Source organism: Podarcis gaigeae, assembly GCF_964106915.1.
Source record: "Podarcis gaigeae genome assembly, chromosome: 1".
Classification (NCBI taxonomy): Eukaryota; Metazoa; Chordata; class Lepidosauria; order Squamata; family Lacertidae; genus Podarcis; species Podarcis gaigeae.
The window spans coordinates 19,967,266-19,980,539 of NC_139678.1; the positions used below are offsets into that span (position 1 = coordinate 19,967,266).

Below are 13,274 nucleotides of genomic sequence, written 5' to 3' on the forward strand. Positions count from 1 at the left end.
TAACAAACTACAGTTTATTTAAAGTTTCAGACCAAAGCTTCTTTCTCTGCCTTGATCTTTCCAAATGGAAAAATATATATATTTTAAATAGGAAGTGGTGGGAATTGAACCTGGGACATTATGAATGGTATCACTGAACTATTTACTTTTTTATTCAAATTATTACCAGCCCTTCCATCCAAAGGAGCCCAAGGCAGCAAACAAATGTTTTTTAAACACCTCATTTATACGGGCTATGTACAAGTGGCGTTTAAACAAGTTTTGCTTATCGTGTTCAATTATGGCTAGAATAATTACGATACAACACCATCTTTCCAAGTACTAAAACTGTCTTAAGCGTCCTTTCTGACCAGCATTTTACCAGTGGAACAAGTTTCCAAGAACCCATTTTTCCCCCAGTATCTCCAAACTACCATATATTTATTCCCAGCTGCTGTAAGCAAAGAGTACTGGGCTACTGCAATACCCAGAAAAGCTGAAGCTGGATAAGAAGCCACACTTAAGAATTGCTGCTTTCCAATTAGTTTGGAAATGCTATTTCTAAAAGCCTTTACAATTAGAAAAAGCTACTAGGTAAGCATTAGCACAATGCCTGGATCCAAACTATCAACACACACAAAATCTAAGGAGGGTTATTTTCATAGATGTTGAGAAATCCTTACCTTGCTTAAATTCTTCAACCATCACCATACGTGTAGAAACGGACACATTGTAGGTAGAGTTCTGCTGGGGGTATGCTGGTGTAATTATAGGCATAAGATGGTACCTATCACTGGGGTTTACCTACATATAATAACAGCCAATCAGTTTTCTTCAATCACATTTAAGTTAAAAAATGTGGATCTGTCCATTGAAAAAAAAATCCCTATGTTAAATATCACTAGTGACGTCCGTGAGGTAATTAATACTGGCAGCCTACTTCAAACTCAGGAAAAGTGACATATTTTTAAGAGCAGATTAAACTTAATTATCTGTTTTCCAATTGCACCTTTACTGAATGCTAGCCTGTCTATAATTATGAAACTGGAGTGATACCTGACTGATACATGAAGAACTTTATTACCAGGCACACTACGGCTTGCAACCCTTTTGAAATATGTAGTGCATTTTTTTCCTGTAGTATATTAATTGTCATGAAGAGGCTAATTCAAAAAAGTAAAAATAAAAAACTAAGCACCCAACAGGATCAAATGTGTTTAACATATCCTTTATTTAGAACTGTATGTTTGATGAAGGAAGGAAATGTGCAGATGCATGTCAATACTTTTAAAGTTGTAATTATTTTAAGTTGAAACCCTACCATTTCCTTACATGGTTTTCTTTAGCTACTGGAGTACAAAGGACTTGTGTTACATACTGCTCATATGCCAAAGGATAACAAGGCAAAAAACAATCATAACATCTGATGTGGGCTTTTATTAAAGTAAACTTTTTATTGAAAACGAACTGTACAGTCTTCATATACACCAATTTTTGCTTGTGTTGGTCAACCAACAGGCTCCGATTCCACGCACTGTGTAGTCACAATTCTGATATCCAACTGGGTTTCAGCAAGCCCAGAACTCGATTGTGATAGCCACATTCAATAGGGAGAAAAATACCCTATTTTATAATACATGACATGTAATTCTTGCAGGAGCCCAGGTGCAAGTAATCCTATAGTACTGCTGAAATTAAGGAGATGTGGCCCTAATCAGTGCCAGGTAGAAGATTACTGGGAGTCCCGTGAAAGTAACTTGAGTTTTCTAAAGGAAAAATGGGAAAAACTAATGGCAAAAAAGCTACTTACTATTCTTGGTTTAGTATAAACACCTGCCTACAGAGTAGACACCTATGGCATAAGTGTACAGTACTGGCCCAACTTTCTATGGTCATCACAGAAATCATAGAGTGAATAAACGGATGCAATACCCAATTTAAGTATACAGTCGAACCTACATTTACGTAACCCTCTGGTTACATAAACTTCAGGATGCGTGCGCAGCAAACCTGGAAGTATTTTACTGGGTTTCGCTCCACGCACATGTGCAGAAGCAGTCTGCGCATGCGCAGAAGTGGTCCTCAGGTTGCGGACACCTCAGGATCCGACCAGACCTCTGGAACGGATCCTGTCCGCAACCGGAGGTACCACTGTATTCACATTTTTAAGACTGCATTTGGGGAATTTTACAGCAAAAAAGAGAAATCCCGAGGCCAAAAACGGGGGTGGGGGGAGGAGAAGACTTCAAGTAAAAACTTGGGACAAAATTAAGTGACTGCCTACATTTTACAGAGAAAGTATAGAAGTGCTGTAAAACTAACCAGTATTTGTATTTGTAACAAAGGTAGATTCCTTAGGGCTTAAGCAATTTGTTTTAAGCAGTTTGATCTTATAGGGGGAAAAAATAATACACTAACCCTTGGGTCCCATACAGGCAAATTAAGATTGCATTCTTCTGGCTGTTTCAATAGCACTGGATTTGGCCATTCCCTGTTTAGAGAGATTGTAGCACTGAGTAAGAAAAGCACTTATTTAAACAACAAGCAAGCATGTTTGAATGTGAGCCTTCATTTTATACACCAGACGCAGCATCAGACGAAGCTTTTTTCAAAGAAAACTGCCTAACCAGCTTTCTTAAGGAATGGATTTTGTTTTATTCCCTTCAATCCAAACAACTTTCATAGCACTTAACTGACAAATGCTTAAGGTTTGGTTTTTAGCCATTCATCTTCAAATGGATATACCTTTAGAGCATACTTCTTTAGGGCTATTGTTATGCTAGAAATATTTATGAGGAACATTATTTGAATATTTGGAATCCATCTCATTCCTCATGTTCAGGATGGGTAACAACAGACAGCAGCAAGATACCAATAGTATGGACACTCCACAAAATTTGGCAAATGCATGTAGAATGTCTCCGTATAAATTATGTCTTTGCTTAAGAGACCCCATGCCACTTGGACACTGGTGTTATGTGCAAACTGATCCTAGGACTGATAGGAAGTATTATTTTTTAAAAAAAATGCTATCTTCAATGTGTCAGCTATTCTGTCCATAAAAAGTTATTCGTTTTAAGAAGCTAACCTTATTGCAAGTTTGAAGTGCCACTCTAGATTATACTCCACACACACTATGCTACCCATTTGTCTTAGGCCTTAGAAGTATTTGGAACAGCCGGATTATTTATTGAAACCTTGTGTACCAATAGTGCATCGGTGCAATGTACATTTTAAATTTAGTATTCTTACAGGCACAGCTCCCCCAAACATATCAGTTTTTCCTAGAGAAACCATGCAGCAGCAGCACATGAGCCAAGGTGCTACTATCAATCCAATTCAGCAAATTAACATTAGAAAAATCAACTCTTCAAAGGTTCCAAGAAGGTTTCAGATTATGGGCAGCTAGCATGTGTTGTGCAATGAACTCTGCACTTTTAATTTGAAATCTCATCTCTATATGAGAGCACATGCAGAAATTTGTTAATTCTTGTATATGGAAATAATTCCAGTTATGCAAAATATTTTTTGTGCTTTAGAAGACAGGCAGTTCACTTATCCCAGATATTCTCCTAAACATGTAGCATAATCACATCATACATGAACTGGCAAATGCTGTTCACCTTAAAGAGTTCCCATTTTAACACACCAACCCGTTCAGACTAGGTATGAATGCCGTCTGTGACCCTTTGCTCAATTAGCCCTAAAATGGATAGAGCCACACAAAAAGGCCAGAGCTCCACAAGAGCTCATGTGTTTAAGTGCCTCACATAATGTAAGTAGATGTTTTGCACCGAGGACTATAAAATAAAACCTGACAAGTGTCTTGCAATTTCTCGGAAGGGTGATTAATATTCCTATGAGTAAACTTGTTAACCTGACACCATCTGAAGGAATGTCATAGAAACAACACTAAAATTCAGGGTCTATAATAAATTTTATTTTAGTGTAATCTAAAAAGACATACCATTTAGAAAATACCAAGAAAAATTTATGTACAAGAGTTGATGCTATTGCATTTGGATAAAGCTGGCAAGTTCTTGCTACTAGCATAGCCCAGGAAACTCCACCAAGGAAACCTAGTATATTGGAATAGATGTTGTGCCCTGTTGTTGTAGAGATAAAAGACAAGACAACTTTAGTCACTTTCATTCAACTGGAAATAAGCATTTTTTAAAAATCCATTTTGTAAAACCCCACTTACGTTTAGCCCATAGTTTGATAGCTCTCAGTGTTAATCTGAAATTGTCAATATTTGGTACTAGATGGAGAATTTCATCGGTTACTCTGCAACCTAGAAAACAGAAACCATTTTTCCATCATGAATATTAAAGAAAAGACAGTAGACAAAACTGGAGAGTTTTGGGATTACTTTGCTTTTTTCAGAAGAGGGGTCTTTTTTAGCCTAATTATTTTTTAGCCTAACCAATATAAAGCTATGCACAATAAAGGTTATAAGATCACAATATAATATTGCGCTATACTATAACCTGAAAGATGGTAATTCAGCATATACAATTGTCACAGTAAGGCATAGTTACAGCCAATTCTGCATTTCTGTGTCACATCAAGCACCTCCACCATTCCATATCAATGAGAATTTATGCCTTTGTTAAGCCCTTGCTTGACTCCCATTGCAAATTATTGCACTACTTTATGTTATCTCAAATTGTTTGTGGGACTGGGATACACAGGGTTATATCTAGCCATTTTGCTTAGCTGACAGTAAGGCTTCCATCAGTGGAACTGGGAGGGACACAGATATAAGAAGAGGGGGTGCTGGGGATCCCCAAGATTGCTTTTCTCTCAATTTCTCTGACAGCTGAGTGACAACTCTTAGATACAACCCAAACAGATTAAATGAACTGTCTGATTTAAGCACAAATTCAGATACTTTATAACTGAACAAAATTAAGAGCTGAAATTGCATAGATTGATATGTATGTTTGCCTCAAGCCATATTAAGGAATGGGAAAACACAAACACACTTATACCTCGATCAACCTTAATTCCGTCTATGGTTAACATTGAACAGACTAATTATCTTTGCAAAGGAAGGTCAGCAGAATTCAGATTCTTGCAGTGTGCAACAATGTCATTAAAACTACCTCTAAACAGTGTTTTGACAGCTACTTTAACAATTATTACACTTTTAATCAATGTATGCTGAACAACTATTATGCAATAATGAAATATGCAGTATCTTCTGTTGCCACAGAAGATATTGGTATGAAGTTTCAAAAAAGCTACCTTCTCAATTATAGAAAAGAATACCAAATGAAATTATAACTTACCATTAAGACTTCGTATGCATCTAATGTCTAAATTTTTAAGAAGACTATCATCTCGAAGGTCTAGGTCTTCAGGAATAGTCTGAAGTGCTAATCGGGCAAACAATATATCAATCTAAAATAAGCAAGAACAAAGAAGTGAAGTATGTTATCATTCCATTGTTATGCTAATCATTAAGTCTACAAACTGTTGTGGTGTTTGTTTGTTTTTTAAAAAAAACTCCACAAAATGTACTTTGTAGAGACAATGCTGCTTAGTTTCTCAGTTTGTATAGCCAGTGATTTCAGGATCACCTGCTTCTCTGGACACTGGATGCAAATTTAAACTGCTGCATCACCACTGCTTTATAATTAATTATGAGACAGAAGAAAAAGAATCCTCATTTACCCCTCATAGTAAAGTAAGGATTTGCCAAGCACACAAGTTTGCATCATATTCATGAACTCGGGACTGCTGCCCTCCTTCCAATTACATTTCACCTGCCAAGCTCCCAGCTCCTGCAAACCCACCCTTGCCTACCCATTACTCCCACCATTGCCCAATCCTCATCCCTTCACTGCTTGCTCCAAACTTCCCCTCCTCTAGCAGCTCACCCAAATCCTAAGGTCCTGCTGCTGTCATCACTTAGAGAAAAAAGGGAAAAGAAGAGGAAAGTCTTTCGTTCCTTCACCATGCTCTGCCACTAACAATCATGCATTTTGAAATGTACACTTCCTACTGGTGGCGATGGACTAAGCAGAGAAAGACTTTCATCCTCTATCACGGTAATAATGACAACAGGAGTGTGTGAAAGCCGGTCTGCTCACTTGCTCTACTTGACCATTTGCCTGTCGGCTCACTCGGCCAGGCTGCCCACTTGAACCCTGGAGTTCCCTTGACCTGTTGTGCATGTACGAGACTAATGGTGGGGAGCAGAAGCAGCAGCAACAACACAAAAGGCAGCAGCTAACTGCAGCATGATCTTTTTCTTACAAAGGTATTACATAGCATGTAAGACATATTGTTGACAAATTGGGGAGCATTTTAGTGTGCAGCAATGGGAAGAATGCATTTAATCAGTAACATTATTTCACGCTTGGCAATAGACCCCAAGCAAACGTTTTGGGACTGCAATGAACTGTGAATGAGCTGCTACAGGCAGCAGCATCTTTCTGTACTGGGGACTGTATATGTGGATGGATCTGGACACTTTTTATTCCAAGTGGGGTCAATTTTTATGCATCCTACTGCTTCAAGCTGCACAATAATAATATCTGAAATAGAATCTGAAATGGATGCCGCAAGTTCCATTTTTTGAGCAGTCACTAAAAAACAAGTTACCGTTGCAAGGTATATGTCCCTTAAAAGGAAACAACTGTTCATACAAATAACTTCCATGTGAGAATGGCCTTAGTGTGGACTATGTGAACAGATGGTGGTGCAAAAGCTGTCTTAATTACTCTTACCTCTATTCCATCAAAACACAGTTTGATAACAGGAACAAATGCTTCTTCAACAGCCTGAAAAATAAATATTTTACAATGACTAGTACTCATACCTGATCTTCAACAGGAACTATTTAAGGGCCTAGCTAGGATAGCTTTTTATTCCATTCAACTCTAATTCTACGTCAACCAGAATTTACAACAGCAAGCAATTCTATCAGAAATTGGATTCCAATATAGAAATAGATATTACAATAACCTTCCCAAATCACTGAAACATTATGCTTATTTAAAACAGCCTATAATCAACTCAGTTCTTAATGTACAATTATCGTAACATTTTGGGAACTTATGTCTTTCTTTAGATAGAGTAATCCACATACCCGTAGGTCTTTTACTTCTTCCTGTAGTTTCAGTTTTTCATAAAACGAGGTGAAAAAATCACTCCTGTCAACATGCCTTGGTGCAACACACAATGCATCAATATCAGCACCTAAAAGAAGTGTGAATAAACATAGTTACCACATAAGGCCTACCAGAAAAGAGGCAACAGTGCAATGGTATCATTTTGAACAGAAATTATTGCAGGATTCTTTCAAATACTGCACTTAAAAATGATAATATCATATTGAAATACAGTCATACCTTGGTTGAGGAACGCCTTGCGACTCGAACATTTTGGCTCCCGAATGCTGCAAACCTGGGAGTGAGTGTTCCGGTTTGCAAACATTCTTTGGAACCCAATGTCCGATGTGGCTTCCGATTGAGTGCAGGAAGCTCCTGCAGCCAATCAGAAGCCGCACCTTGGTTTTTGAATGGTTTCAGAATTCAAACAGATTCTGTTTGTCAACCAAGGTACGACTGTACATTCTTTCACTCAGTATGTACAGCAGCTTCCACTTCAAGAAATCTACCATTTGAAATCAACCACCACAAGTATAATCCTCAACTTACAAAGATATAATTGATAATGGAAATATAAGTTAAAACAAGGCTCAATTTATCTTAGTTGACTTATTGTTTTGCACTGGAGCTACTTTTGGAAAGCAGCAGTGTTTTTTTAATATAAGCAAATATAGTTCACAATTTTCAATAGTTTATATGAAACTAAAATGGCGCTTCAATGCTAGGCTTCTTATCTATACCAGAGGTAGCACAGCATGCAAGTTAAAAACTCTCATATCTCCTCACTCTTAATTTATTACCTGCCTGCAGCAGACACTGGTTGAGGATATTTTTATTATAGTGGCAATTAGGCCATATTGCATTAAACATGAATGCTAATAAATTCATTAGTGTACCAAACAACTAAAGATTACATAAAGTATACAATGGCCACCAAGAAAAGGCAGCCCCAACTCTGCTCCTGACAAACAATAACATATACTGAAGGACAGTACCATCCTCTGTAGTTCTGACTGCCTGAACTACACAAGGCAGAAATATACTTTTAATCTCAGTGCCTTGCAAGGCGCAGGTGTGCTGTGGAAGGGTAGGAGCTCTGTTGCATTAATACCAACACCTACCCTGCCACCATCAAGTGTCAGATCCCAGCATACTTTTATTTTAGCATCAGATCCTAGCAGTTTCTGTGTGTCTGCAGAGGCTTTTAATATTTAATCAGAATTTAATTCATCCTAAATTCATTTTAAAAACGTATCTAATATTATACCAGAACCTATAGTAGCCACCCACAAACACAAACGAGTTGCTATCAAAATGTATCCAACTGTGGAGGAACATTCCCTCATGAGCTCCTTTTGCTGTCCTAGGACTGCATTTCAGGAGTAGCATTCTACTGAACTGTGGTGGTGCAAAAACCATAATTTATTTCAATGTAATCACATTAAAATATTTAATTTTAATGGAATCACATTAAATGGTGTAGACAGAACTACCTATGAGACTGTTGTGCTTTGGAGGTATGGCTAGTCACAGAAACCAGTTGTTGCTATGATTGCTATGGTACAGCCCTTAGCGATCATCCTTTCCTAATCACATGTTTGTGTGAGGGCAAATCTCCTGTCCAAGCCAGTCATTGATGTCACTTGCAGCAGAATCGTAAAAGGTTTTATAGTGAATCTTTAGTGAATTTTTATACTTCTATTGGCTACCAACTAGGCACTAAGCAAACATATTTTATAAATGTATAAAATATTAGGTACATATTAGGGACACATTACCTTTTGTATGTACACCTAATCTATATGATCCAAATGTAAAAATTTTCCCTCCAACGTTTTCTATTACAGACTGTGGAAGATTCTAAAAGGGAGCAAACACAGGATTTGAATTTTTATAAGCAATGCAGAACCAGTGAAATAGCAGCACACTTCAAACCCTAGATGCTGGCTTCAAGCTTACTGATAGGAGCTTATTTCAGTTGTGGCACACTGATAAGAGGTAAGGGCAGAAAGTTAGCTAGTTATCATTGCTAAGCCACTATGAGAATTTGCTGTCACACTATAGCATCCTGCTAGTTTTATCAACAGAAACAGTCAGTTGCTTAAGCTTGATGCAGCAGACACTCATTAAACTGCATATTCTACAAATCTAATTAAACATCATATTTGGCTGCTTAACAGCTAAGTATCGATGTATGCAAGACTGTGTTAAAGGATCACAAATAAAATAATCTTTCTCCCACTGATGTCAATTGCTAAATGCCAAATGCAGTGGGTTTAACATTCTGCAGCAGCTAAAGATACAAGTCTTAATGTACATCTACATGAATAAAGAAATTCATACCTTAATTTCACTGATTTCCCGTATCCATTCCTTTACTAGGTTATTTAGTTTCCCCAAAATTAGAATTCTGTTGATGGAACACATTAATAAATTACACACAATGAAGAAACTGGGTTAAGGCACTTAAACTCCCTATCAGAGAAAAGGAAACTAAGAGTGTAGCAGAGGAGCTGGAGAATGTTTCAAGTAATTTGTCAAAGCTAGTCTGGAAATTATTGATTTTATTTAATTTATATCCCACCATTTCTCAAAGGAATAGGGTGAGGCATACATGATCACGTATATTCCTCAAAGTAGCTGCCCAACAAAGATGGCAACCAGAAAAAATGGCCTAACCTGCTCTTGTGCCTTTCACAGCAGCTTGAGCTGCAGAAACCCACCAGTGAAGCTTTCCAAGAAATGGAGATAACCACCAGCAGCTAACAGATGCAGAACAAACTGAGTTAAAGACACAATAACAGGGGCCTTTTGGCATTGTACTTGCAAAGCAGATTAGCTGAGATATGTGGCCCAAGGTCAACAAAAGTGTGTCATAGTTGAGCTAGTATTTGAACCAGGTCTTTCAAAACTTTATCAATTAAACCACTATTTCAAATTATAATTTAATAGATATTTGGAGGAAAGTATTTTCATTCGTGGAATATTTGGCACCTACTTTTATAGCCGGGTTCCATGCACAAATCCAAGAAGCTAAAGGCACTGCCTACACTAGCTTAGTGGCTAGAGTAAGCTACAATACTGACCAAATAGTATTTGGAAGACAAGGGTTCCAAATTACTAAGGCTTCCTTTTCTACCCCATCATATGCTGGCAGAGTGGGCAGGAGGGGACAATGACAGGGACGGGACATACCTGATATGGTCTGTTGACAAAATAATGCCTTCCTCCAAACATTAACTTAAGTAGCAAAATTCAGCACCTTATACAGCTCAAAGTCTTGCAGTATTTTATTTTTACTATAAAGATAAAACACCTGTCTGGAATTTTGATAAATACTCAACATTTCCCCAATTTTGTAATTGCTACTGAGTGAGAAGAGCATACAAGAACCCACAAACCAAAATTACTGGATACAGTTAAGATTTCATTTATAAAATTTCACACAACTGCATAATTTTTTAATGCTCTATTCTTTCCCATTCCCAAGTCAATAGTTGTCTATTATTTTTTTTACTAGTAAACTCAGGTGGTGAGCGCTGTTAGAATTGTAACCAAAATGTGACACTGAGAAACAAGAGGGAAATAAAAGCACACTTGGGTATTTGAGACTTTCAGAAGTACAGTGGTACCTCGCAAGACAAAAAACGCGCAAGACGAAAGGGTTTTTCGGTTTTTTTAGTTGCTTCGCAAGACGATTTTCCCTATGGGCTTGCTTCGCAAGACGAAAACAGATTGCAAGTTTGCTTCCTTTTTCTTAAAGCCGTTAATACCCAGCAAATCCGCGCTCCGCAAGACGAAAGAATCGCAATACGAAACAACTCACGGAATGAATTAATTTCGTCTTGCGAGGCACCACTGTACAATATATATGGGGGGAAATGACAGGGCCACCCTTTTTCAACAACCCAACGAGGACTAAACATGCTAAGTCACCACAGAGCGTCTGAGGGAAAATAAACATGGAACAGTAAATGGGAGGGAGAGGGGGGGGCATGTGGAGAAGAAAGGTGGAATGTCCTTGGCTTAGGGGTAATGGTTGACTGGAACTCAGAACAGGAGCCCTGCTTTCAGGATGGACGATATGCTGCATCATTCTGTTGCAGTCCCACTTGTTCAAAATATTATGTACTACTATTTCTATGATACCCTCTCACACAATTATTTGTGAGTAGAAATCCCCCCTCCATTTTGTTAGTGCCTTAGAGATTTCCACAGGAAGGAAAGGGAGGTTCCAAGCAGTAAGTAAAACTAAAACATTTCAGGAGTGGTTTACAAAAATTAATGCAATTCCCACTTCACACAGCTTAGAATAGATTATTGTGTTATTGACACATTGCTGACACAGAAGGTAATCATGTCATTCACCTGTGCTATGCAATTCCTGGATGTTACCAGCATGACATGGGAGCTGGCTGTGCAGAAACAACAACTATGCTGCAACAATAACCCATCAATGGACATTCCAGAAACTTGGATTCATGCACAAATTAAAAGACACACTTTAATGGAATATCAAGCTATTGTTCAGAATTGTATAGCATTTCTATTACTGGGACCTGAAATAATTTGAAGATCTATTTTCAATGTTTTGTGATTCCATAACCCCAGTATGGATTGTCACCTCTCCACAGTATATTATGTATCAATAAATGTCTTATTTACCTGCGTTGCAGTTCCTCCTCTTCTTCGAAGACACCAAAGGGTTTTAGGGTTTCAATTAATTTCTGAGTAAGAACACAGTCAATCTCCTTGGGGGCAGCTAAACTGATAGGTGAGGTAATGCCATAATGCTTCTGTGGTTGCTGTGTCTGTTGTGATCCCTGGGTTGTAACTGGACTAATAAAGGTAAGTAAGACAAAATTAAGAGAGATGCAACATCAACAAATCCATTCATTGCAGTAAAAAATAATAATACAAAAAATGAAAGTGTTTACTTGGGCACATGTCCAGCTGTTTCTATACCATAAAAACATAGTTACTTAAATTGGTTTAACAACCTCTTAACAATAGCCAACAACTCTGCTTTGTTCATAATCAGGGTAGTTAAAATATGGTAAATTAGCAAACCTTCCAGATTAGTGAACACAGTACAAGAGTGTGGTCCTTTATATTGAGCTCTTTGACGACTATATGGAATTAAACTGACCTACTTTGTACAGTGACTGCAGACTCAGGCACAGTACCATTGCATGTTGTATGCATTTCACTAATGCAATTTCAACCATATGTAATTGAAGGTCATCTGGCTGAAATTCTGTAAGTTAAATGCAAACAAGACACGAGAGCTTTAAAGCACTTTCTGTGTCATTTCCACTTGGGGGACAAGGCCCTTTCTGTGTTCACAGATATGGTTTCAAGGAGGCAGTTTGAGGACACCCATTTTTGTGTATACACGCCATCCCCAGAACATAACCCCTGTGTAAGATGTGATCACACTGTAACTGCAAACTGTTTAGAAAAACATGAAGCCTTAGAACATCAGAGTACCAAGCTGGATCAGGCCAATGGCCCATGTAGTCCAGCATCCTGTTCTCACAGTGGCCAACCTGATGCCTGTGGGAAACCTGCAAGCAGGAACTGAATACAAGAATACTTCCCCCTCCTCAGTTTCCAGCAACTGGCACTCAGCCTATCTAATCCTGCATCCTGGTTCCCCAGAGACCACCCATATGCCTTGTCTACAAACAGAACACAAGGGCAGTAATCCTCTCCTGCACTGCTCCCCAAAAACTGGTATTAGGAGGCATGCTTCCTCTGAACCTGGAGGTAGTAGTTAACTCTCATGACTAGTAGTCATCCCGCGGGATGAGCGGGAGAATTTGGAAGTAATAGGAGGGAAAATAAGAATATTCGATAGGAGGAAAAGGGAAGGAGGTAAAATATTAACATTTACGGGGTCCATTTGGGTATGGGAGAAGCGGAGAAGGGAGCTTTTTCCTGACCTCTCTCCCGTTACCAAAATGTGGTATTATGATAAAATGGCCCCGTTAAGGGAGCTCATCCCAAAGGAGGTAGGGGATAAATTAAAGGAGATCACAACTGAGGAGATGGAAAAGAGCTGGGGAACAGAAGGTACGGTGGAACAGGATTGTGGTACTTGGAATAAGATTAATTGGTTATGGAAAAGACAAATTTCCTCTCTGCTAAAGGAAAAAGAAGTTAAAAAACATG

At 38.2% G+C, this 13,274-nt stretch overlaps 1 protein-coding gene across 3 annotated transcripts in view; it reads right to left on the reverse strand.

Moving 5' to 3' along the window:
- PAPOLA (poly(A) polymerase alpha) overlaps positions 1-13,274 on the reverse strand; it is a 41,351-nt gene that overhangs the window by 19,205 nt on the left and 8,872 nt on the right. For 2 of the 3 annotated variants that reach the window (XM_083733933.1, XM_083733932.1), the window contains exons 2-11: positions 11,766-11,939; positions 9,444-9,510; positions 8,879-8,960; positions 7,079-7,188; positions 6,717-6,770; positions 5,274-5,385; positions 4,184-4,273; positions 3,947-4,085; positions 2,398-2,470; positions 663-783 (exon numbers count right to left, since the gene is read on the reverse strand). In XM_083733933.1, the coding sequence (XP_083590059.1) occupies positions 663-783; positions 2,398-2,470; positions 3,947-4,085; positions 4,184-4,273; positions 5,274-5,385; positions 6,717-6,770; positions 7,079-7,188; positions 8,879-8,960; positions 9,444-9,510; positions 11,766-11,939 (1,022 nt within the window). Of the gene's footprint in view, positions 1-662; positions 784-1,408; positions 1,746-2,397; positions 2,471-3,946; positions 4,086-4,183; positions 4,274-5,273; positions 5,386-6,716; positions 6,771-7,078; positions 7,189-8,878; positions 8,961-9,443; positions 9,511-11,765; positions 11,940-13,274 lie in introns of those variants that run through there. The other variant, XM_083733934.1, reaches the window with a different exon arrangement.